Below are 27,320 nucleotides of genomic sequence, written 5' to 3' on the forward strand. Positions count from 1 at the left end.
TTTCTAAGTAATAACTTTCTTTTCTTTTTGTTTTTTTGAGTAGGAGACTACAGGCATATACCTCCACGCCCAGTTTATATATATATATACACATATATGTGTATATATATACATATATATATACATATATGTATATATATATGTATATATATATACACACACACTTTTGTGGAGAATAGTTCTTGCTATGATTCCCAGGCTGGTGTATTAGCCTGAGAACTCCTGGACTCAAGTGATTCTTCCACCTCAGCCTCCTAAAGTGCTGGGATTATAGGCTCAAGCCACCTTGCCTGACTTCTAAGTAATAACTTTGCTTAGCTAGAATAAATACCTAATATGGAAAAGAAAACTCACTGTATCACATGAAAGACTACAAAAATTCTATTATTAGCTTTATCTAGACTTTAAATATTTATTAAATAAGAATATTACAGTAAGCAAAATTAATTCTCTATGGGCTACTCAGTATATACAGTTCTGAAAAGACACTTTCTTTTTTGAGTTGGAGTCTCACTCTGTCACCCAGACTGGAGTACAGTGGCACACTCACGGACATACCAGTAACGACTTGCCGGGCTTGGCGATCCTTCCGCCTCAGCCTTCCAAGTAACCGGAACTATAGGTGTGCGCTACCACGCCTGGCTAATTTTTGATTTTTTTATTTTAGAGACGAGGTCTTGCCAAGTTGTCCAGGCTGGTCTCGAACCTGAGGGATCAGGCAATCCACTTGCCTCGGCCTCCCAAAGTGCTGGGGTTAAAGGCTGAGCCATCGAGCCCAGCCAGAAAATGATCATTTTTGAAATGCAACTGTACTGTCTATTGTTTTAAAATTTAGAAAATTAACCTCACTTCCAAATTCTCATGCAGCTATAAGAAACAATTGAGAGAACAAAATGCTCATATAATGGATTACTGTTTGGTAATCAAAAGAAATGAAGTTCTGATACACACTACATGAACGGATCTTGAAAAAATGTCAAGTGAAAGAAGCCAGTAACATATGACCACATATTATATGATTCCATTTATATGAAATGTCCAGAACATACAAATCTGCAGAGTCAGTAAATTACTGGCTAGCTAGGGCTGGGGGAGGTGGGGAAATTAGAGGGTGACCGCTAAAAGATATGGGTTTTTTTGGATAATGAAAATGTTCTAAAATTGACTGAAGTAATCAGCCGGGCGTGGTAGCGCATGCCTGTAATTCTGGCTACTCGGAAGGTTGAGGCGGAAGGATCGCCGGAGCCCAGCAGGTCGAGGCTGCGGTGGCCGGGAGCGGCCACTACACTCCAGTCTGGGCAACAGAGTGAGACTCCAACTCAAAAAAAAAAAAAAAAGACTAAAGTGATAGATACACATTTTCTGAATATACAAAAAGCCACTGAATCGAATACTTTAAGGGAGTGAATTATATGGTATGTGAATTTTACCTCAATAAAGATGCTAAAAAAGAAGAGTCATACTTAGTGTTAAACAATTATAGAATATAGAAATGTAAAAACAGTAACATTATCTACACTACCCAAAAAGACCAGCATGTTAACATTTTATTATATTTTTTGTTCTTCCATGTTTTCAAAAAATAATTTGATTATAGTCTACATACAATTTTAGGGGCAGTTTTGTTCCCAGTATATGATGATATAAGCATTCACCAGTTTTATTTAAAAACTGACTGTAAATATACCGTAAATATCATTTTGTAATTATATAATATTCTATTACAAAGATGAATCCTTGGCCGGGTGTGGTGGCTCAAGCCTATAATCCCAGCACTTTGGGAGGCGGAGGCAAGAGGACTGTCTGACCTCAGGGGTTCAAAACCAGCCTGAGCAACATGGCAAGACCTCATCTCTACAATAAGTCAAAAAATTAGCAGGGTGTGGTGGCACATGCCTGTAGTTCCAGTTAGGTGGAGGTGAGAGGATTACCTGAGCTCTGGGGTTTGAGACCAGCCTGAGCAACATGGCGAGATCCTGTCTCTACAATAAGTCAAAAAATTAGCCGGGTGTGGTGGCACATGCCTGTAGTTCCAGTTAGGTGGAGGTGAGAGGATTACCTGAGCTCTGGGGTTTGAGACCAGCCTGAGCAACATGGCGAGATCCTGTCTCTACAATAAGTCAAAAAATTAGCCGGGTGTGGTGGCACATGCCTGTAGTTCCAGCTACAGGTAGAAGATTGCCTGAGCCCAGCAGGGCCAGGCTGCAGTGGCTGTGAGCATTCCACTGCACTCCAGCCTGGATGAGAGTGCCTGGCCTATATTTTTTTTATTTTAAAATGTAGACTAGATCTCACCTATGTTGCCCAGGCTAGGAGATTACTTTCTTATGATTGCTATATAGAAGTAGAATTATTTCAAGTTATATTCATTTTAAGGCTTCTGACATATTTTGCCAAATTACCGTCTGTTTATTTTTCTGTTTTAACACATCTTGGTAAGCATTACATATTAACATTTTTGAAAACTCTTCCGTTTTACATTAAAAAATTTGTTAAAACAAGTTAACAGAGAGGCAGTGTACCATTACTCAGCTTCCCTCAATGATAATATCTTATGAAGTATAATAAATCCCACCTAGAATATTGACATTTATGTAGCCCACTGATCCTGTTCAGATTTCCTGTTTTACCCATACTTGTGTGTCTATTTAGTTCCTGCAACTTATCAAATGTGTGGCTGATATATCACCTCTAGTTAAGATACAAAACAGTTCCATCACCACAAGGTTCCCTCATATTACCCTTTTATAACCATACCACTTAACCCCTACAACCCCCTGCCCACATCCTTAGCCCCTGGCAACAACTAACCCGTTCTCCACTTCTATAATTGTCATTTCAAATATGTTATATAAAATAATGCATACAGAATATAACCTTTTGAGATCATGGTTTTTTTCATTCAACACAATTCTCTGGATATACATCCAAGTTGCTGCATGTATCAATAGCTAATTCCTTTTGAATGCTGAGTAGTATTTTGTGGTATGCGTGCATGTACCACAGTATGTTAATCATTTATCCACTGAAAGACATTTGAGTTGTTTACAGTTCTTGGCTACATGAATAAAGCTGCTAGAATATTCTTGTCCAAATTTTCTGTGTGAATATAAATTTCCATTTATCTGGGATAAATGACCAAGAATGCAACCACTGAGTCATACGGTAACTATATGTTTAGTTTTATCAGATGTTGCCATATTGCTTTCCTACTAGCAATGTATGAGTGACCCAGTTTCTTCACCTCCTCGCCAGATTTTGGTCTTGTCATTATTTTCCATTTTAGTTATTGTGATGGGTGTGTAGTAAAAGCTCACTGTGGTTTTAATTTGTACTTACTAAATGGCTAATTAAGTTGAATGTCTTTCAGTGTGCTTATGTGCTATCTGTATATCCTTTACCTGTAATATCTGCTCATGCGTTTTGCCTATTTTCTAAATGGATTTGTTTTTTCTCTTTTTTTTATTTAAAAAAATTTTTTTTCATAATCAATATTTTTTATTATGGTTTTGTGGGGTACAGTTAAGGGTTAGGTGTACAATTACGTGTCATTCAGGCACCCTGTTGATAAGAGGTGTTTCCTCATCCCCAGACAGATATTTGCTACTGTTAATCCCATCCCCCTCCCGGATTTGTTTTTTCAACTGTTGAGTTTTGAGCATTCTCTATGTATTGCAGGTACTAGTTCTTTGTTGGACATGTGGTTTGTAAACATTTTCTTCCAGTTTGTAGACTGTCTTTTTTAAAATTTTTATTTTATTTATTTATTTATTTATTTTGAGTTGGAGTCTCACTCGGTTGCCCAGACTGGAGTGCAGTGGCCGCGCCCGGCCACCGCAGCCTCGACCTGCTGGGCTCCGGCGATCCTTCTGCCTCAGCCTTCCAAGTAGCTGGAACTACAGGCGCGCGCTACCACGCCCGGCTAATTTTTGATTTATTGTAGAGATGAGGTCTCGCCAAATTGCCCAGGTGGGTCTCGAACCCGCGGGCTCAGGCAACCCACTCACCTCAGCCTCCCAAAGGCACGGGATTACAGGCTGAGCCACCGAGCCCAGTTTTTTTTTTTTTTTGAGTTGGAGTGTCACTGTGTCACACAGACTGGAGTGCAGTGGCCGCTCCCGGCCACTGTAGCCTCGACCTGCTGGGCTCTGGCGATCCTTCCGCCTCAGCCTCCCAAGTAGCTGGAACTACAGGCGCGCGCTACCATGCCCGACTAATTTTTTAATTTGTTGTAGAGATGAAGTTTCGAACCCGTGGGCTCAGGCAATCCACTCACCTCAGCCTCCCAAAGCGCGGGATTGCAGGCTGAGCCACCGAGTCGCTGCGACTGCCTTGTTTTTTCATCCTCTTTTTTTTTTTTGGAGTCAGAGTCTCACTCTGTCACCCAGGCTGGAGTGCAGCGGCATACTCATGGCTACTGCAGCCTTGACCTGCTAGGCTCAGGCGATCCTTCCAAGCCTCAGCCTTCCAAGTAGCTGGAACTACAGGCATGTGCCACCACACCCGATTAATATTTTGATTTATTGTAGAGATGAGGTCTCACCAAGTTTCCCAGGGTGGTCCCAAACCCGTGGGCTCAGGCAATCCTCTTACCTCGGCCTCCCAAAGTGCAGGGATTATAGATGTGAGCCATTGCACTAGGCCTTTTTTTTTTTTTTTTTTGGTGAGTTGGCATCTCACTCTGTCGCCCAGACTGGAGTGCAGTGGCCACTTCTGGCCACCGCAGCCTCGACCTGCTGGGCTCCGGCGATCCTTCCGCCTCAGCCTTCCAAGTAGCTGGAACTACAGGCGCACGTTACCACGCCCGGCTAATTTTTTGATTTATTGTAGAGATGTGCTGCCCAGGTGGGTCTCGAACCCGCGGGCTCAGGCAATCCACTCACCTCAGCCTCCCAAAGGCGCGGGATTACAGGCTGAGATACCGAGCCCACACCAGGCCTTTTTAAGGCACATAATCAAGTCATCTGCAAATAGAGAAGTTTTATTTCTTCCTTTCTGATCTGTATCCCTTTTTTTGTCTTGCTTTATTGCAGTGGGTAACATTTCAACTACTATGCTGAGTAAGAGTGGTGGAAGTATATCCTTGCCCTGTGCACTTTGTGCACTCCCAAAGTGCTGGGATTACAGGTGTGAGTCACTATGCACAGCCCCAAGACATTTTTAAAAACTACAGACTAATTTCTGTCATAACACAAAAATTCTTTAACAAAATATTAGCAAATGAAATACAACAGTATATAAAAAGCATTATACACCATGCCAAAATGGGATTTATTGCAGGTATATAAGACTGGTTCAGATTAGAAAAGCAATCAATGCAATCCACCATATCAATATGCTTAAAGAAGAAAAACTGTATCATGATAAAAAGTCTCAACAAATTAAAGCACAGGTGGAATGCCTCAATTTGATAAAGAGCATCAACAAAAACCCTCCAGCTAACATCATACTTCACTGGTGAAAGACTGAATGTATTTTCCCTTAAAAAAAAATTGTCTTTAGTGGTTATAGGATTATTCAGACCATCTATCTCATTTTGGTTCAGCTTTAGTAGTTTGTAGTTCATCTTTCTTCTTTCTTCTTTTTTTGAATCAAAGTCTCACTCAGTCGCCCATAATGGAGTGCACTGGCACACTGCCGGCCACTGCAGCCTCGACCTGATGAGCTCAGGTAATCATTCCACCTCAGCCTTTCAGCTGGAACCACAGGCACATGCCACCATGCCCGGCTAATATTTTTGATTTTTATTGTAGAGATGAGGCCTCACCGAGTTGCCCAGGCTGGTCTTGAACCCCTGGGCTCAGACAATCCTCTTGCCTCCGCCTCCCAAAGTGCTGGGATTACAGGGGTGAGCCACTGCGCCCAGCGATTCATCACTTCTAAGTTGTCAAATTTATGATTGTAAAATAGTTTGTAGCATTCCATGACTTGTTTAATGACTGCAGGATCTGTAGTGATACCTTTATTTTATTTCTGATATTGGTGATTTGCGTCTTCTCTTTTTCTGGTCTTGACAGAGGTGATCAACTTCACTGGTTCCGTCCCCGCAAAGAGCCAGCTTTTGGTTTCATTGATTTTTCTCTATTTCTTTTCCTGGTTTTAATTTTATTGATTTCTGTTCTCAAATCTTTTCTCTTGTTTCCCTCCTTCTGCTTCCCTTGGGTTTATTGTATTTTTCTTTTTCTAGGTTCTTCAAGTAGAAACTTAGGTTATTGAGATGTTTCCTCTTTTCTAATGTATTTAGTGTTGTAAACTTTCTTTTAGCATTGCTTTAGCTATATCTCACAAAACTTTTTTTATTAGCAACTTGAAATTATGAGTACTTCCTTTATTTTGCAACATTTTGTTATATGGTTTGATGACTTTATACATTATAATGAAATACTGCATAATCCAGTCCTTTTTATAACAAACATAAAAACAAAGCACCCATATGAACTTGCTATGCTATTTATAATTTCACATGTATGCAAGAGGGTGAGTTTTGTAAAATAAAAGGCTAAGCACATTTAGAAAAATGTCATGAAATGAATAAAAAGCCTTCTAGAAAGAATAAAAATCTAAGTTCTTCCATAAAATGATAAAATTCCATTAACAGTTAAAATTGGCTCTCTGTGCTAAGAAATCATTAGAAAACCCAGGAGGAAATCTGAGGCTGCTAAATTTCCACTGTGGGATCATTTCTGCAGATGGAGGCTCTTTCTCTTCTCTCATTCAAGACTGTAGGAACTTTGCCCAATTCAGGAGCCAACATGTTGACAAAACCTCTTTTATCTATTCCAACATCTGGTGCCATTTTGATATGTTATATTTTAATTTTTATTGAGTTCCATTTATTTTAAAATCTACTTTAATATTTTATCTTTGAGCCGTGGATTGCTTAGAAGTATGCTGGCTGACTTCCAAGTGTTTGAAGATTTTTCCCATTGTCCTGTTATCGATGTATAGATTTATTATGGCTGGAGAATATATGCTGTGTGATTTCAATTTTTTTATTTTTATTTTTTCCCCAACTTTATTGATGTATAACTGACAAATTAAAAGTTGGACATATTTAAGGTGTACAATTTAATAATTTTATATATATTATTTATATAGTAAAATAATCATCACAACCAAGCTAACTAACATATCACCTCATATCGTTAATATTTTGATTTTAAGCCAGGCTCGGTGGCTCAGCCTGTAATCCTGTGCCTTTAGGAGGCTGAGGTGAGTGAATTGCCTGAGTCCACGGGTTCGAGACCCGCCTGGGCAACTTGGTGAGACCTCATCTCTACAATAAATCAAAAAATAAGCCAGGCGTGATAGTGCGCGCCTGTAGTTCCCGCTACTTGGAAGGCTGAGGTAGAAGGATCGCCGGAGCTCGGCAGGTCAAGGCTGCAGTGGCCAGGAGTGGCCACTGCACTCCAGTCTGGGCGACAGAGTGAGACTCCAACTCAAAAAAGAAAAAAAAATCTTAATGCATGTAGTTACTCTGTTTATCTGTGTCAGTTCTGGTCTAATTTTGTTTATCATAGTTTCCATGACAATTTCTTTCTGAACCCTATTCTGGTCTGGCTCTTTTTGAGCTCCAGTTGGATCCCTGTTGCTGGTGCTGCCTTCGTGAGCAGAGGGTACTTCCTTGGGCTGACTGGTGTTACTATCAGTTGGGGGTGAGGGATGCTGGATCTGTAGAATGGAAAGAAAGCATTTCTCCTGGTTTGTTCTCTGGTCTCCTGTTTCCAATGAGCTTTACATTCTATCACTGCTGGTACTTCTAGAGTTAGGGAAGCACCTACATGGGCTGCCTTCTACCACTGAGTGAAGGGTCAAGTGCTGTGGGTTTGGGTGGCTCCCTATCACTGTGTGAAGGATGGAGAGACACCAGGCCAGGTTTCACTTTCTGCCTCTAGGTTGCTGTCACTGGGCAGAAGGTCAGAATATTATAGGACAAGATATTATTTCGCTCTTGGTTAGACTGCTAGGATCTGCTGAGCTTGGGACTTCTCTTTGCTGATGGGAGGAGAGGGAAATACTGGGCCTGCAGGTGCCATCAGTGTAGGTGGAGAATCTGCCTGCTGTTTCCCGGTGTGGCGTTAGGGATGGGTCAGCCTCCTGAGTTCTGCTGCTGCCATTTCTGCGGATATGTAGACCAACTCGCTGCTGTTAGCACATGTGTGGCCTGGTGTGTGTTGGCCTTCCTGGGTTCTACTGTGGGCAAATCAGGCCTACTGCTGCTGGCAGGTGTGAGGCATGGGCTGGGTTTGGCTCTCCGATGTTCTGTTATTGCTGCTATAGAAATGGGTAGGGCATTGGGTTGGCTCCCAAACTCTACTGGTTAGCCAGCTGCTGCCACTAGATATGAATCATCCCACTAAGTCTGCTGACCTGTTACTTTCTTAGTCCTTTGGCCAAAAAGAGTGACTTTCCTTATCTATTCACTAGTTTATTTTCTGTCTATGCCTTTTGGAAGTTTTGGCTTGCAGGACTCTCAAACACCCAATTCAGATGAATGGTAGATAAAATGAAAACCCAAGAAACTCACTGCAGTGCCATTCTTTAAGTTCTGAGGGCCCCTATTTTAAAGTCCTTGTATAATTGTTGAATTATTTCCAGGCTATTTTGTAGTACTTAGAGGAGTAGGGGAAAGTGAGACTATAGCATTTTATCCTAGAACCCACAACTGTATTTTAATGGGCCTTTACACAATATTAAAGGACTCGAGATGTCAACTTATATTTCCTTCTTACATTTTTTTTTGAGTCAGTCTCACTCTGTCTTCCAGGCTGGAGTGGAGTGGCACACTCACAGCCACTGTAGCCTTAACCTGCTGGGCTTACCTTCCGAGTAGCTGGAACTACAGACATGCACCACCATGCCTGACTAATTTTTTGATTTATTGTAGAGATGGGGTCTCAGCATGTTGCTCAGGCTGGTCTCAAAACCCTGAGCTCAGTTAATCCTCTTGCTTCCACCTCCCAAAGTGCTGAGATTACAGGCGTGAGCCACCGTGCCCAGCTTACATTTTCAATATCTATTTATTGAGCCCCTATAATGTTCTAGCCACTGTCCCAAGTTCTAGAGATCCAGTGATGTATAAGATGGATAAAGTTCCTATTCTTTGGAAATTACATTCTAATGAAGGAAGAAAAAATTGCAAACAAGTAAAGTCTGTGTGCTATCTAAGGGCTGGGGGATACTTTTAAAGCAAATTCAGAAAATCTAAATGGCAAATAAGAGACATATTTAGTCACTCCAATATCTATTTAAATTTGTGGAGAAGATTGCTATTGATAGTTTATCCCAAACAACTTTTAAACAGCTTTCTCTTCCACTTGTGTGAAATAAAAGCAACTTCAAAAAATTAGAATAACAATAACGTTTACTAAAAATTTGTTGCAAGTAAGCAGCATCTAGTTCAAAAATAAATACATTTGCTTAAAATATGAATAAGATTTGTAAAAGAGGAAATACTATAGAGTATTTTGTGGGAAATCTGAGTTGCAATCTCTGTCATTTACCAGGTGTATAACCTTGAGCAAATCATTTAACCTCTCTAAGCCTTGGCTTATTAATCTATAAAATGAGATTAAACTAGATTATCTCTATGGTTCCTCTAGACTTTTAAATTTTGTCACATAAACTCTTGCAACTAGTTACAGAGTATATGCTCTCAACTATTTTTCACACTCATCCAATTATCTGTTCTTTACAAAGGTGAAACTGAGAGAATGCACATCAACACTTTATTCCTAGGTCTCAAACCTGCACCAGAGTCTTTGAGTAATCTATCTTGTTTATACTCACATACACCTGTACCTATATAGATATAAAAACTTTCTAGAATTCCCATGAAATTGTTAACAATAGCATAAACTGTATACTTTACCTTATCAGATTTGTATTACTTTTATGTTAAGGATATACATAAATTGTGTAAAGCTTACTTTGGGAGGCAGAGGTGAGAGGATTGCCTGAGTCCAGGGGTTCAAGACCAGGCTGGGCAACTTGGCAAGACCTTGTCTCTACAATAAATCAAAAAATCAGCCGGGTGTGGTAGCGCGCGTCTGTGGTTCCAGCTACTTGGAAGGCTGAGGCAGAAGGATCACCTAAGCCCAGCAGGTGGCTGTGAGCATGCTACTACAATCCAGCCTGGGTGACAGTGAGACTCCAACTCAAAAAAAACAAAAAAAGAAAGCTTTCAATATCTGACCATAATATCAAATGTAGATATCAAGTTCTAAATCTGAAGGTAATTGATGGCTATTTATAAGAATGTTACTTGGAGGATTATTGCCATAACACAAATTTAAAAGTCATTGATGATGCTCAGTCTTCGTAATTAAAGTATAATTAATTAAATCTCCACAAAGTGGCTTGGTATAATACTAAAGCTCTGATTTCAAGCAATCATAAAAATAAGCTATTTGTCAAGGAAAATTCCTGGTCCTAAAAGCTATTGCTTTGTGCTTCTTTTAATCAGTCAGAAATCTCCAATTAATAATATTGTATTTAAAATGACAAATGAAAATTTTAAACTAATAATACAGTATAGTATTCAATTTAATATCTTCATAAAATAATTTTTATCATACTTTAATAGATAAGGTAATTGTCAAAATAAAAATATCTGAATTATAAATAAAAAAGAATAATATGTATTTGTCTCTTTCTTACTCATTTTTTAGGTTAGTAATATTTTAATCAAAAGACTAAAACTTTTTATTACTAAAAATTAAACACAGCATCTAAAACCTTTTAACCTTCAATTCATAACATTGCATGAGAAATTTCATATTGAATAGGATTGTGTTCCATTCAACTTGATACTTTATGAAGGCAGTATCAAGAGGTTTTTAGAGAAAACAATAGATGCCTCAAAGTTGGCAAAGGATAGACAACATACCTGACTTTCTTTAATGATTAACTAATTATGGTATTATTCATCTAATTATGGTTTGAATGATTTTTGCATAGAAGCTCAATCAATTTTTTTTTTTTTTTTGAGTTGGAGTCTTACTCTGTCGCTTAGACTGGAGTGCAGAGACTGCTCCTGGCTACCGCAGCCTCAACCTGCTGGGCTCCAGCGATCCTTCCGCCTCAGCCTTCCAAGTAGCTGGAACTACAGGCGCGCGCCACCATGACCGGCTAATTTTTGATTTATTGTAGAGATGAGGTCTCGCCAAGTTGCCCAGGCGGGTCTCGAACCCGCTGGCTCAGGCAATCCACACACCTCAGCCTCCCAAAGGCGCGGTATTACAGGCTGAGCCACTGAGCCCGGCAACTCAATCAATATTTTAAAAATCCTAGCTAGGTGACCATGGCAAATTATTTAACCTCTCTGGAGCTTTGGCTTCCTCATCTATGAAATTAAAACAGTAAGTAACCTACCTCATAGTTTGGAAGATTAAATTACATAATGCCTGTAAAGAACTTGGCACATTTCTTAGCACTTAATATATGTTCAATAAATGTTAGCTATGGCTATCCATATTGTGAATATTCTTTCAGCTGAATCTGATAATCAAGGCAGTTTATTTACTAGTCCATAATCCCTCACTAATCTACTCTGGAAAGTGTTCATGATAGGAAATTATAATGAATTATAATACTGAACACATTATATATGTGAATGCTGAATTTTACTACTGACAATAGAAAAAAATTTCATTGTATTTGATAAAATTTGTTATGTATATCATGCCCCTTGAAAACATAAATGAGTACAGTATTTAAAAATTTTAAATTTGATTTAATGTATATGAATTTAAGGGCAGAAAAATTTATGTAATTGGCATCTTCATCTATAAAGACACAAAAGCATCATCACTGTACACCATAGTTGCATTAGCAATCTGCTAAGAAAATAATCTGCTCTACTTTATTATAACATCCTGAAAATATCATTTATCTTCACTGTTTCTTTTCTTTTTCTTTGAGTTGAATTCTCACTCTGTCACTCAGACTGGGGTGCAGTGGCCGCTCCCCGCCACCGCAGCCTCGACCTGCTGGGCTCCAGCGATCCTTCCGTCTCAGCCTTCCAAGTAGCTAGAACTACAGGCGCGCACTACCACGTGTGGCTAATTTTTTGATTTATTGTAGAGATGAGGTCTCGCCAAATTGCCCAGGCGGGTCTCGAACCCGCAGGCTCAGGCAATCCACTCACCTCAGCCTCCCAAAGGCGCGGGATTACAGGCTGAACCACCGAGCCTGGTTTTCACTGTTTCTTGAGATTGGCAGGGGAATAAATAAAAATGTCAGAAGAGAGAATGATAATTTAAGAACCTAAAGCAACTTTTTGAAATGCCTATGGTTCATATGTTAGTCTCTTCAATCTCAATGTCAGTATTAGCCTTATAGGTAACAAGAAATTTTATAGATTTTATTTTACATTACTATACTTTTCATATACTTTTAAGAATTTTAATGTTGAAGAATTTAAAAAATATTCCTCCATCCCAACATATGTTTAGAAAAAAGCTGGCTGGGTGCAGTGGCTCACACCTGTAATCACAGCACTTTCGGAGGCGGAGGTGGGATCACTTGAGCCCAGGAGTTCAAGACCAGCTTGGACAACATAGTGACACCTCATCTCTACAAAAAATAAAAAAATTAGCTGGGTGTGGTGGCATGCATGTCTAGTCCCAGCTACTTGGAGTTGATAGGAAGATCACTTGAGCCCAAGGGCTAGAGGCTGTGATGAACCATAATCATGCCACTGCACTTCAGCCTAGGCAACAGAGTAAGCCCTGACTGGAAAAAAAAAAGCTATGTTTATAAGCTGAATGAAGAAAAATAGCAGGTTCGATAATATGGATGATAACTTGTTAAGTGTTGTAAGTACATAAGAGAAAACAAGATACTAAGATTTACTAGAGAAAACATATAGGATTGCCTATTTACAATTATTGAGAAGAATCAAGTTGATACCTTTCATGGCCTCTTCAAAAGAGCAAGGCCTTGCTGGACTAGATATTTCCTTCTTCACATTTACATTCAAAGCACCAGCTGCTGCTATTTAAAAAAAAAAAGATTAATGCATTTATTTACATTTATTCATCCCAATGAAATATGTATCTTAAAATTCTTTAATTGAAACATTTTGTCACAAGCATCATTAAATTATTTATTTAGCAGAAGTTCTAGGTTGAGGTTAATTTTTGTAACGGGCAGTCTATCCTCTAAATTCACCAATCTCCAAGTGGACAGAACATATGATCACTTATCAAAACAAAACCAAAACAGCAATTAAAAAAAAATCCTTCTTGTAAAAGTACACACAGTGATGGTATCAGATGAGTAGAGAATTTATATAATAATATCAAACATTTAAAACTTACCAAATATACTGAAACATTAGCAAGAAAAAAAATTCACCATTCATCTACATAAATAACTTATTTAAAAATACTGATTCAGATGCATTAGCCAATTAATGTTTAAGCTAACTTTAAAAAGTGTAATAAACATACTGAATCTTATTATCATTACTCTTTTTGTAATACCTTGAAAAAATATCTTTGCTAGTATTAAAGGAGAATTGCTGAGCTACCATATCTAATCATATCAATTACATCTACCATGACAATTTTAAATTTAATGAGCCTAAGAAAAAAGGTTGGTTCTAACGATAAAATTAAATAAACTGCAAAAAATAAAATGGGTTATTAGTTCAAATGACTGTATGTTCATTTTACTTAAATACATTTTAATGTTGGAAAGTGGTTCATGCCTGTGAACCTAGGTCTTTGGAAGGTCAAGGCAGGAGGATTGATTGCTCAAAGCCAGGTGCTTAAGACCAGCCTGGGTAACATAGTACAATCCCATCTCTATAAAAAATATAAAAATTAGCCAAGGGTGGTCGTATGTGCCTGTAGTCCTAGCTACTTGGGACGCTGAAACAGAAGGATCACTTGAGCCCAGGAGTTGGAGGCTACAGTGAGCTATGATCACACCAGTGCACTCTAGTCTAGGTGGCAGAGTGAGATCTTATCTCAAAATAAATAAATAAATTTAAATTTCTATTTTAAAACTATTTATTTTATATTAACTAATGTGTCAAATGATAGGATCAAATGATAGTTATAACTAAGTAAAGAGATAAAACTACACATCTAAGAAGAAAAAAATTTTTTTTTGAGTTGAGTCTCTATCTCTGTCGCCCAGGCTGGAGTACAGTGGCACTGTTACAGCTGCTAGGCTCTGCAATCCTTCCACTTCAGCCTTCCAAGTAGCTGGAACTAAAGGCATACACCACCATGGCCAGCTAATTTTTTGATTCGTTGTAGAGATAAGGTCTCGTCAAGTTGCCCAAGCTAGTCTCATACCCCTAAGCTCAGGCAATCCTCTCACCTCCGCCTCTCAAAGTGCTGAGATTATAGGTGTGAGCCACAGTGCCCAGACTAAAAATGACATTAAATAATTTATCTTAGTATGTTGCACAGTAGTTCCAGCAATTGACTTATAGTCAATTGGATGAAGAAGAAATCCACACACAACTTTTTTTTTGGTAGAGTTGAGGGTCTCACTATGTTGCCCAAGCTGACCTTGAACTCCTGGTCTCAAGTATTCCTCATACTTTGGCTTCCCAAAATGCTGGGATTACAGGCATGAGCCACACACCCAGACCTACACACAAGCTTTATGCATGATATTAATTCTAACAATTACAGATTTAAAAGTAGAAATCAATTCTTGAAAAATTTTGTAATTTCTACTTTTTTTTTTTTTTAAGAGACAAGGTCTTGCTCTGTTACCCAGGTTGGAGTGTAGTGGTGCTATCATAACTCACTGTAACCTCAAAGTCCTGGGCTGAAGAGATCCTCTGGTCTCAGCCTCCCAAGTAAATGGGACTACAGGTATGCACCACCATGCCCAGCTAATTTTTAGAAATTTTTTTGTAGAGATGGGATCTCACCATGTTGTCCAACTGATCTTGAAATCCTGGCCTCAAGTGATCCTCCTGCCTCGGCCTCCCAAAGTGCCAGAATTACAGGCCTAAGCTACCGTGCTTAGCCCTGACCCTACTTTGAGACCATGAACAAAGTACCCAGTACTCCAAATTTTCTGTACAGCTATCCTGGGCCTGTTGGGTGGAAAGAGCTTGGAAGCACTGGCTAGGGTATCAAAGTCCTGCAAGTATAGGATAAGCCAGAAGTGGGACAAAAAGGCTGGCAGGCAGGGATCCCCTTGCCTCATGTTGCCATATTCCAGTTTAGTATGTAGCATTTGAAGTGTCTGAAAATTCTAAATTCAAATCTGGATGCCCAGGTTGTTATGAAGGCATTTTAGTCAAAATACAAAGAGAGGAGATATTTTATTTAATGATTTGTTAGTTTTATTTGTGTCTTCTAAATATTTAGATAGATGGTAGTAACAGTCACCATTTTTACTCCAACTTGTGAGTATTAGGGTAGGCCTAGTTTTAACCACTATAATCATATTCTACTGCATATTCAAATATTGACCCATAGTCCCTAAATGAATTACAACAGTTATTAGTTTGTCATACTGAGATAGGGTAATTTTTCTGTTGCCCAAGTTTTCCTGAACTCAAATTCTCTCGCTCAGACACCTGAAAAGATGATCACATTTTATAAAAAAAAAAAAAAAAAAAAAAAAGTCGTGGGAAGATTCTTGAATTAGTAGTATCAAAAAGGCAGAAGCTGAGGCAATAGATCTTATTATATAAAGTGTGCATACAATATATTTATCCAAATGAGATTTTCTAAGAATGATTGCTATCTATGATACATAAAATATGTACGGGGAAAACTTGAAAGAACAAACATATGGTAATGATCATCTAAATATGGCAAAAATTAGGCAATTAGTATGGACTTTAAAGCAGAATATTTAAAAGCTGTTTTATATGGCAAATTATCAAAGGGAAATTTCTAATAATCAGCGTTTATCACTAAGAAATGAGGACTCTTAATGCTGATGCTCAGTACTTCAAAGTTCTGAAGTTCTCTATAATTAATCAATAAAACCAAATAAATAAATGAAAACAAAAAAAAAAACTCAGTATTTTTAGGATAGCAAAAACTTTAAGGCTATTACCTGACAAACACTTCCCTTTTATTCCCATACACCTAATACAGAAGTCCATCAAGAAACAAATTCTTACGTATTAATTATACCATCTTCCTATCCATATTTGTGCAAGCTACTGCAAAATATTAAATATCAATATTTGGTAACAAGCAGTTACTAAAATGCTTTAACTACCATTAACTTAAGTCAAATTGATTTGGATTTTTGAAGACTTCCGAGAAAGAAAACAATCACATACTTGGTCTTTGAGTATAAACCAACCTTATTTCTCCTACTTTTGTTGAAGCTAGGATATTATTTCTAAACTTTGCCCTTTTGGACCAGTTTTTACATATAATCTTTTAATCTGAGACAAATACTGAGAGATACTTCATTAGTCCTATATGTAGCATATCTTTTGTAGCAAACTAGTGGAAATAACCAATGTTGCAACATTAATACATGATTAAAAAGAAAATAGATAAATTAAGAAAAACAGAGAAGGCTTTTTTCTTCCTCAGGCAACTAAATGAATGCAGGCAAGAACTCATGAGACACTACATAGCCAAATATCTTCCAACTTTTAACATTTCAGTTGTTCTTGTTCCTGTGATATCTAAAACCACTTTGTTTTACCTAGCTGCTGAAAATTATATTTAAAATATTTATTTAAAATCAGTTTTTGATTTTTTTTATTTTATTACTTATCACTCCAGGCTTATTTCTTACCTCTTTCAAAATGCACTCTATAAACCAGCCAAACTAAACTGTCAGCAATTTCCCAAAGTTGTCACTTTCACCTTTTGCATTAAGAAGTACTCAACGAATGGTAATTCTTACTTGAGTCACCTGTTAAGACAGCTTCAGAGAGTATGACTTCAGAGCACTCCCAGCTTTTCTTTTACTATTAGAGTATAAGGTAGAAATGATTTCCTTAACGTAAGAGTAAAAGCAGTATTTGCCACCTGTCTTCTTGGGAAATAATGCCCCCTCCAAAAGAAACAAGTATCAATTCATCTAGTGAATAACTTCTTTTTGGTTGGCTGATCATCCTCATATTCTTTCAAAGAACTAGAAATTCATTATTCACTTTATTCAGAATTTTTCATGTTGACATACCTGGGTCTGGAGTGTAAGTAAATGGCTGAACGTCATGAGATCTTCCAGCATTAGTCACTACATATATTCCCACAGATACAGGCAAAGTTATATGTTGGTCATGATAGGGGGGAACCTTCACAATAAGATGATTCTAATTTAAAGAAAAGTAAAAGAGTCAGAAAAGAAGTGACATTTAAGTTAAAAAATTTAATTAACTATATTTCCTGTTAGCTGTAAAGTTTAAAAAGTCTAATTTTTTTTTAAAAATGTATTTTAAAGCTCAGGTTCACAGCATCAGGATATTAATCTAAATGTTTTTAAATGGCTTACAAAGTCCTCACCCTGTCAACTTCAACTTCATTTCATTCCTACTCTCCCTTAGCTCGCTAAATGCCACACTGACCTCAGTCTACTCTTTCAACATACTAAACTTGATTTTACCTCGGAGTCTCTACACTTCTTGTTCTCTCCAGTTATAATATTCTTCCTTCATTTCCTCAAATGGTGAGTTCCTTACCCATTTTCAGGTTTCATACAAATCATCTTAGAAATTTTTTTTTTTTTTTTTTTAGTTGGAGTCTCACTCTGTCGCCCAGGCTGGAGTGCAGTGGCCGCTCCCGGCCACCGCAGCCTCGACCTGCTGGGCTCCGGCGATCCTTCCGCCTCAGCCTTACGAGTAGCCGGAATTATAGGCGCACGCTACCATGCCCGGCTGATTTTTTGATTTATTGTAGAGATGAGGTCTTGCTGCCCAGGCGGGTCTCGAACCCGCGGACTCAGGCAATCCACTCACCTCAGCCTCCCAAAGGCGCGGGATTACAGGCTGAGCCACCGAGCCCGGCTTCATCTTAGAAATTATACAGGTCACCTCAGAGAAGTCTTCCTGATCATCCTATTTAAAGTAGTACCCCTCCCCAACCTGACTACATAATCTTGTTTATTTCTATAACAGCACTTATTACCACCCAAAATTACCCTGATTTTTTTGTTTGTTTTTGGTCTTTCCAACCACAAGAATTAAGCTCTGTGAGGATCTAGGCTATTCTGTTCTTCACTCTTACATAAAACACACTCCACTATATTAGCTACATAAGAAATGAATAAATTATGAGGGAAAAATATGTCCACCAAGCACAAAGTCAGTTACCATATGTTCTGTGTAACCTCAGTGTGAGATGTACTTCATAATGCAGTTTACTACTTCCTAACCATTTAATTGTCATTAAAGTCAAATAGGGTTCAGTTTATCCAAATCTTAGTAGATTAAAGATGTTTTTAGTCTGAAAAGTAGCAGAAGCATCCTTATAAGAAAAGAGTAGGGTTCATAAATGTTTCACCAGTACTTACTTAAGGGGACTATATGATCTCAGAAAATAATGTGAACCATATTTGACATTCTTTTCTTTTTCCCTAGCAAATTATAGTAATGGCACAGAACATTGGTGGTAGAGATTAGTGATTATGCTTTTTTACTAATGATCTGATATGCAGAAGGCCAAAGCTGACAGCTGAGGGTGTAGTGAGTTTGATGGCATTTTAAATTTAGTTAGATAGACTACAATTGGTTGATCAGTTGAATGGAACATGGGACAAATGAGATCAAGGCTAAGGTTTCAATATATGAGCACTTAATTTGTTTCTCAGTCATCTTTTTTTTGTTGTTGAGTTGGAATCTCACTCTGTCACCTAGACTGGAGTGCAGTGGCCGCTCCTGGCCACCGCAGCCTCGACCTGCTGGGCTCCGGCAATCCTTCCGCCTCAGCCTTCCAAGTAGCTGGAACTACAGGCACATGCTACCACGCCTGGCTAATTTTTTATTTTTATTGTAGAGTTGAGGTCTCGCCAAGTTGCCCAGGCGGGTCTCAAACCTGTGGGCTCGGCCAATCCACTCACCTCAGCCTCCCAAAGCGTGGGATTACAGGCTGAGCCACCGTGCCTGGCTTCTCAGTCATCTTAAAACACTCGGAAATGAAGTAACATTATAAATAAAGAACTAGCTTCTAATTCATGGCACTAACAGAATGCCTTCTAAGTCACCCATCTCAAAAAAGCCCACAAACTTTTAAACCAGGTGAAAAAACATGTACAAATTACGTACATCCACAGTTACTGGGGGTAGGGAGGATCTGAAAGCACACAAGGTCATCAAAAACACAGTGGCATTGATTCAACTTCTAAGAAAAACTAATTTGAATTGTGTCTACCTTCTTTTTTTTTTTTTTTTTGAGTCAGAGTCTTACTCTGTCACCCAGTCTGGAGTGCAGTGGCACACTCACAGCCACCGCAGCCTCAAACTGCTGGGCTAAAGGTGATCCTTCCACCTCAGCCTTTCAAGTAATTGGAACTACAGGCATGTGCCACCATGCATGGCTAATTTTTTGATTTATTGTAGAGATGAGGTCTTGCCAAGTTGCCCAGGCTGGTCTCCAACCCCTGGACACAGGCAATCCTCTTGCCTCAGCCTCCCAAAGTGCTGGGATTACATGCGTGAGCCACTGCACCCAGCTATCCTCATTTTCACTCTACTGTTTAAGCACTACAACTATGTCACAGAAGTAGTCTACCTAGAGTTAAGAAGATGGTTGAATGAATAGCTTGGAAGTATCCTTCCATGCTTAAAATCATTTGGCAAACTTTATCATTGAAATTATTCTTCTAAATAAAAACTTGTTTCTTGGTAAATAGTAACAGGATTAATATCTAAAAATCAGATGCATATTCTATCAAATTGCTTTTACTCTGTTTGCTTTGGAGGGCATATTTAAGAAAAACTATTTGAAACCTTTTTTTTTTTGAGTTGGAGTCTCACTTTTGTCACCCAGGCTAGAGTGCAGTGGCACATTCATGGCCAGAGCAGCTTTGACCTGCTGGACTTAGGTGATTCTTCCGCCTCAGCCTTCCAAGTAGCTGGAACTACAGATGCAGGCCACCATGTCCGGCTAGTTTTTGTGATTTATTGTAGAGACAAGGTCTCACCAAGTTGCCCAGGCTGGTCTCGAACTCCTGAGCTCAGACAATCCTCTCGCCTCAGCCTCCCAAAGTGCTGGGATTACAGGCTTTAGCCATTGCGCCTGGGCCTGAAACCTTTTAAAAACGAGATGAACCTATTTTGCTACTAATTATTCTTTATACTTCCTCAATTTGAGTCTATAAATCTTACAATTGATTTGAATTTAAAACTAGGTCAATTTTTAAATTTTTATTTATTTATTTATTTTTGAGTCAGAGTCTTACTCTGTTGCCCAGGCTGGAATACAGTGGCACACTCATGGCCACCACAGCCTTGAACTACTGGGCTCAGGTGATATGTCTGCCTAAGCCTTCTAAGTTGGAACCACAGGCATGCGCCACCATGCCAAGCTAATTTTTTGATTTACTGTAGAGACGAGGTCTTGCCATGTTGCTCAGGCTGGTCTTGAACCCCTGAGCTCAGGCAGTCCTCTCGCCTCAGCTTCCCAAAGTGCTGGGATTACAGGCTTGAGCGACCATGCCCAGCTATTTTTATGTTTTTTAAATGGAGATGAGGTCTTGCTATGTTGCCCAGACTGGTCGCAAACTCCTGAGGTCAAGCAACCCTCCCATCCCAGCCCCCTAAAGTGCTGGAATTACAGGCATGAGCCACTACACTGGGCCAAAAAACTAGGTAAATTGTCAATAGTGATCAAAGTTGTTTTATATACTTCTCTTTCAAATTAAGATCAATTAACTACCACTGAGCTGAAATATAAGACATACAAAGGGTTGGAAGGTGAGTAGGGGCAAAAAGAGTAGTTGAATCCTAATTTCTTAGAAAAATCTGCTTGGATTCAAAATAACTATTTTTTTCCCTAGCAGATAATCTTTTTCAGAGTATACAAGCAACAGTGCTAGATAGTTTTCATTTTCCTATAATTTATCATTGCCACATTCACATTTTACAGCTGGGAACGTGTAGAGTTGAGCAAAAGCACATTACAAAATTACTGTTAGAACCAATTTGAAAACACACAACCTCTAAACTCGTCTTTGTTTAGTTTAGTTGTTCACACAAACTCTGCTGAGGATCTTTTTTCTATTTCTTTCTTTTTTTTTTTTTTTGAGTTGGAGTCTCACTCTGTTGCCCAGACTGGAGTGCAGTGGCCGCTCCTGGCCACCGCAGCCTTGATCTGCTGGGTTCTGGCGAGTCTTCCGCCTCAGCCTTCCAAGTAGCTGGAACTACAGGTGTGCGCTACCATGCCCGGCTAATTTTTGATTTATTGTGGAGATGAGGTCTCAGCAAGCTGTCCAGGCGGGTCTTGAACCCACGGGCGCAGGCAATCCACTCACCTCAGCCTCCCAAAGCGCGGAATTACAGGCTGAGCCACCGAGCCCAGCTTCTATTTATTTCAAGAATTTTCTTTCCATATTTATACTATCTTTCCCTAAACTATACTTTTATATATATATGTGTACATATGTATGTAGAACCTTTTTTTTTTGAGACAGGGTCTCACTCTGTTGTCACTCAGGCTAGAGTGCAGTAGCACAATCATGGCTCACTGAAGCCTTGACCTCCTAAACTCCTCTTGCCTCAGCCTCCTGAGTAGTTGGGACAGGAGTATGCCACCACACCTGGTTAATTTTTTAAAAAATTTTTAAAGAGATGAGGTCTCACTATCTTGCCCAACCAGGCAGGTCTTGAATTTCTGGGCTTAATCAATCCTTCTGCCTTGGCCTCCCAAAGTGCTGGTATTACAGGCATAAGTCACTGCACCCAGCCCGGTATATCCTTTAATATATATATACACACACGTTTGTATACATACACAATGAGTGTATATATATATATATATATATATATATATATATATATATATATATATGCATATCCTTTTATATATATTTTAATACACAACTGTTATATATAACTCATTTAAAGTTGTTAAAAGGGAGTAGGAGTAATGATCATGTCCTCATCATATTTGATATACATGAGCATGAGCTATATTATGACCTTGACTAGAAGAGCTAAATACTAAACAAAGAACTACTTTCTCAGACTTCATTAATCTCAGTATTCATATAAATATTAAAACTTTAGTAGGTGATGAATTGATTTTGGGTTTGCAAATGAATGGCTATTATAACTCTTCATAATTGCAATTTGTAAAATTATCATTGATGGTTTTTCTACTATATTAACTTCTAAGTATTTTTAAATACAGCAGATGCCCTTTCAACTTTTCTGTGTAGGTCTGATCATTCTTTATTGCCCATATCTTAAGTTTTTTTCCTTCAATGCATTTTCTTTACTCCAAATGTTTAATTTGTTTTTTTTCTTTAATATAATCTCTAGAATCAATTCTCTAGGATCTCATCTCTCATTATATTCTAAGAAAACACTTCCCAGAAAGCACCTTAGGAAAAAAAAATCAATAAAAGCTTTCTCTGGAAAAAGTAAAAATTTTAAAATGAACAAAACCACAGGATTAATGACAGATCACATTATGATTTAGTTTGTTTACATACTTGCTTGCAAAAACCCCAGGACCTCTAGATATAGCCACCAAATAAGGACATAATTCCTTTCCATTCCACCACATGTCTTATTTTTATGATTATTCTTCTTTAATCTATTGTAGCTGGCATAACTGCCCTGAAAAAAAGTGTTTTAAAAATATAACTACCCCATGCCTTGAAGGGAGAAAAAAAGAGAAAGAAGGAGGGGAAAGAGGGAGGATGACTTGTAGATAAAGTTTTATATGAAACAGCAAGTTAAGACTATAATTTATTGGGGTTATTTCATTAATATTTTGCATAATTTGTAAGGTAAGTCTCTCAGTCTTCAGGACTAGTCTCCATAAGAATAACATCACAATAATACAGCATCACAAATCTAACCAATTTGTCAAAAAAAAACAAAACATGTTCATGGCATACAGAAGTACATACATATGAGTATATTAATTTTTAGTCAGGATTAAAGTTCTAGGTATAGAAGAATGCTGAAATTAGGGCTTGATGTACCCTAAAAAGAACAAACAGATCTTAGACCTCTTTTTCTTCAAGGTGAATAAAATGAACTAACAAGTTTTTCTTGAGTATCTATTAAAGTGTTTGGTATTATAAGGAACACGAAAGAGTCAAAACACATTGTCCCTAATCTCCAGAGGAAGCTACTGTTGGTTCATGGGGAGTAGGGATGATCTGACCAAGTTATATAAGAAATAAAAAAATGAGCCGGGCTCGGTGGCTCAGCCTGTAATCCCGCGCCTTTGGGAGGCTGAGGTGAGTGGATTGCCTGAGCCTGCAGGTTCAAGACCCACCTGGGCAGGCGAGACCTCATCTCTACAATAAAATTTTAAAAAATTAGCCAGGCGGGGTAGTGTGCGCCTGTAGTTCCAGCTACTCGGAAGGCTGAGGCGGAAGGATCGCCAGAGCCCAGCAGGTCGAGGCTGCGGTGGGCGGGAGTGGCCACTGCACTCCAGTCTGGGCGACAGAGTGAGACTCCAACTCAAAAAAAAATAAAATAAAATAAAGAAATAAAAAAATATCAGAGTTAGAAGGAACCTCAAATAATTTAATGAAAGATCTTATGTTACAGATCAGAAAACTGGGGTACAAAAGTGACTTGTCTCACAGATTGTTAATGACAAAGCAGGTACTAGAATTTCAGTTAAGACAAGTCTGGCAATGAACCCTAGGAGATACTGTCCAATAATATACATGACAAAGGAATGGCTGTTCAGTCCCCCTATGTCTTTTCCACAGCACAGCATGTATTAGCATAAGACTAGAGGAAAATTTTCTACATAGCATTTGTCTAGGTATGCAGGAAGCTCCACTTTATAGGATATTGTGTAGTAAAGAATTAAATTTGCCCAAAGACAGGTCTAGTCTGTGCCTTTGGTTATTGGGAGGTGATCTCTAGACCCTTGCAATATTCTGTCTGATAGGATCATCTTTGTTCTGGGGTTTTGATTACTGGCCAGTCTAACATGTGATTTATCACGAGGGGTTTAAACATGTATTCGTTCTCATCTCTGATTGAAGTGAAGATGAAAGGTCAGCTGCATGGGCAGTACATGATTAAATCTGAATAAAAACTCCGGACACCAAAGGCTTGGGTGAGCTTTTCTGGTTGGCAATTCTCTGTGTATTGTCACACACTGATATGCCAAAAGGGTACTGTGTCTCTGTGGATGACAGAAGTTTGGTATTTGGGATACTCCTAGATCTGACTCTATGAATCTCTCCCTTTATCTGGTTCTGATTTGTATCCCTTTGTTGTAATAAAACTGTAATCATAGGTATAGCACTTCCTAGAGTTCTGTGAATTGTTCTAGCAAGTTATCAAATCCGAGGGGATAGTGGGAAAACCTGAATTTGAGCCAGCTGTTCAAAAGAGAGGGTGGTCTGGGGACCTCTGAACTTGTGACTGGTATATGAAGTGTGGGCAGTCTCAGTGTGCCCTTAGTTTTAATGTGGCAATATATTGGATACATGATGTTTTCAATTTTATTAGTGTTTTTAATACACAAAGGAATAAAAAAATAAGTTAAAAAACTATAACAAAGGAGGCTGGGTGCGGCGGCTCACACCTATAATCCCAGCACTTTGGGAGGCTGAGGTGAGAGGATTGCCTGAGCCCTCGGGTTTGAGACCAGCCTGAGCAACTTGGCAAGACCTCACCTCTACAATAAATCAAAAAATTAGCCAGGCATGGTGGCGCATGCCTGGAGTCCCTGCTACTTGGGAGGCTGAGGTGGAAGGTTTGCCTGAGCCCAGCAGGTAGAGGTTGCAGTGGTTGGGAGCGTGCCAGTGCCCTCTAGCCGGGGTAAGAGTGAGACTCCAACTCAAAAAAACCAAAACAAAACCACAAAGGAATTATACATTTTTTGGATAAAATGGCTAGGTTCTCCAATTTTTGCTTCTTTTATTTCTCTACTTGCTTTCATGTGCTCTTTTCTATTTCCAATAGCTCCTTATGCTGAATTTTAGGCTTTGGGTATTTTACACATTAGCTTGCTCTTCTTTCTGTTTGCTCTGTCTCTCTGTATCTCTCTTTGTATCTCATTTAAAATTTCTGCTACTTTTTTGTATGTGTCTTTTATCTAACTTTTCTTCTGTTAGCCTCAATTTCTATGGGTTTGGTCCTATCTGCTTCGCATACTAATTCTTAAGTCAGGACTTGATCCTCGTTTTCAAGTTCTTTTTCCTCACTATTTTGAAAATAATACATGGTGAAGTCCTATAAATACAGACTCTTTAATATAGGTGTGATGAGTGCTTTTAAATGCAAGAAGGGTCCCGTGCTTTGGGAGGCTGAGGTGAGTGGATTGCCTGAGCCCGCGGGTTTGAGACCCGCCTGGGAAACTTGGCGAGATCTCATCTCTACAATAAATCAAAAAATTAGCCGGGCGTGGTAGCGCAAGCCTGTAGTTACAGCTACTTGGAAGGCTGAGGTGGAAGGATTGCTGGAGCCCAGCAGGTCAAGGCTGCGGTGGCCGGGAGCGTGCCACTGCACTCCAGTCTGGATGACAGAGTGAGACTCCAACTCAAAAAAAATAAGGAAGTAAATAAATAAATGCAAGATGGGAACATTAACAAACATAAAACACCTGGCACACAGCAGGTACTCATTAATATCAGGTTCCCTTTGATTAACTATAGAGGAGGTTAAGATAATCCAAATCCTCAGCCTCAGAGAGAATATTAGGAAGGAATTGTTTTATTTCTTAACAATGGTAACGTTTACTAATGCTCTTAACTTTAAAATAGAGAACTGGTCATGTCTAATAATAGTGGAATAATTCTATTTCAGTTCAAGAAACTCAAGAAAGAAATTTCAAATGATCCATAACAATCTCATATGAAGAGCAAATTTAATCTATTGATCCAGAAAAATTTCAAAACAAGACTGAATTCCTCAGAGCGTAAACAACCAAATTATAAAAGGGCTTAAATTATACCTGATGAAATAGTTCCATGTCGATTTCAGCTTCTGACTTCCAGGAGTTTTCATCTGAATGAAATAAAAAGAGTGACATACTGAACTTCTGAACTTTTTTTTACTCTGTAGCTATGACTGTATCAATGTAACAAAGTGAAACATGCAACAATCTCTGTACTAATTTGCCTACTTACCAGAAACATTTTCTTGGAAGATAACTTTAGTTCCTTTCAGAAAGTTTTTGCCAATTAAAAACACTTCTTCCTCTCCTTTCACCGAACAGCAATGCAAGCTTTTCTTTAAGATTTCTGGCACTCCTGCTGGCTGAGCTGTGGGTATACATAAGCATTCCATAAAAAGAACTACCAACACTTAGTTCTTACCTAAAATCAACTTGCAATTACCCAGTGTTGAAGGAAGGGCGGTGAATATTTTGACAATACCACAATTATTTGGAAAGGCTATAACTCTTGCCCCACCGACATCAGGCTTGGCTATGTGACTGGTTTGGATGAAATGTGAACTGAACTAACATGCCAAGTTCAAGCAAAAGCTTTAAAAGACTTCACATGGTTCTACCACCTCTGTTGTTAAAAGTCACTGAGATTTTTGTTTGTTTGTTTTTGTTGGTTGTTACTGCATTATTTAGCCTCTGCTTATTGATACAAATAAGTATCCTATCTTCATTAAATACAGGTTGAGTATCCTTAATTCAAAAACCTGAAATAGGCCGGGCTTGGTGGCTCAGCCTGTAATCCCAGCACTTTGGAGGTCGAGGTGAGTGGATTGCCTGAGCCCATGGGTTCAAGACCCACCTGGGCAACTTGGTGAGACCTTGCCTCTACAATAAATCAAAAAATTAGCTGGGCATGGTAGCGCACACCTGTAGTTTTGGCTACTCAGAGGGCTGAGGCGGAAGGATCACTAGAGCCTAGCAGGTCAAGGTTGTGGTGGCTGGGAGCGTGCCACTGCACTCTGGACGACAGAGTGAGACTCCAACTCAAAAAACAAACAAACAAACAAACAAAAAAACCTGAAATACAAAATGTCCCAATATAGAAAGAAATTTTTTGAGTGCCAATATAATGCTCAAAAATTCCACAACTGAAACATTATTTTTTCACTGTATTTAATGATATGCCATACTTGTATATTTTACTGTTAAGTACTTATGTGGAAAAGTATAAGTAAATTATTATTTATCAGCCAGGCTTGGTGGCTCAGCCTGTAATCCTGTGCCTTGGGAGGCTGAGGTGAGTGGATTGCCTGAGCCCGTGGGTTCGAGACCCGC

The 27,320-nt window shown here is 38.8% G+C and overlaps 1 protein-coding gene across 1 annotated transcript in view; it reads right to left on the reverse strand.

Annotated features, from left to right (window-relative positions):
• Positions 1-27,320, reverse strand: part of NFAT5 (nuclear factor of activated T-cells 5) — a 145,577-nt gene that overhangs the window by 12,470 nt on the left and 105,787 nt on the right. The window contains exons 7-10 of the mRNA XM_008070029.2: positions 26,224-26,358; positions 26,049-26,101; positions 17,137-17,269; positions 12,913-12,996 (exon numbers count right to left, since the gene is read on the reverse strand). Coding sequence (XP_008068220.1) covers positions 12,913-12,996; positions 17,137-17,269; positions 26,049-26,101; positions 26,224-26,358 — 405 coding nt within the window. The remainder of the gene's footprint in view (positions 1-12,912; positions 12,997-17,136; positions 17,270-26,048; positions 26,102-26,223; positions 26,359-27,320) is intronic.

Source organism: Carlito syrichta, unplaced genomic scaffold (assembly GCF_000164805.1).
Source record: "Carlito syrichta isolate Samal-C Ts95f unplaced genomic scaffold, Tarsius_syrichta-2.0.1 Scaffold312739, whole genome shotgun sequence".
Taxonomy (NCBI): Eukaryota; Metazoa; Chordata; class Mammalia; order Primates; family Tarsiidae; genus Carlito; species Carlito syrichta.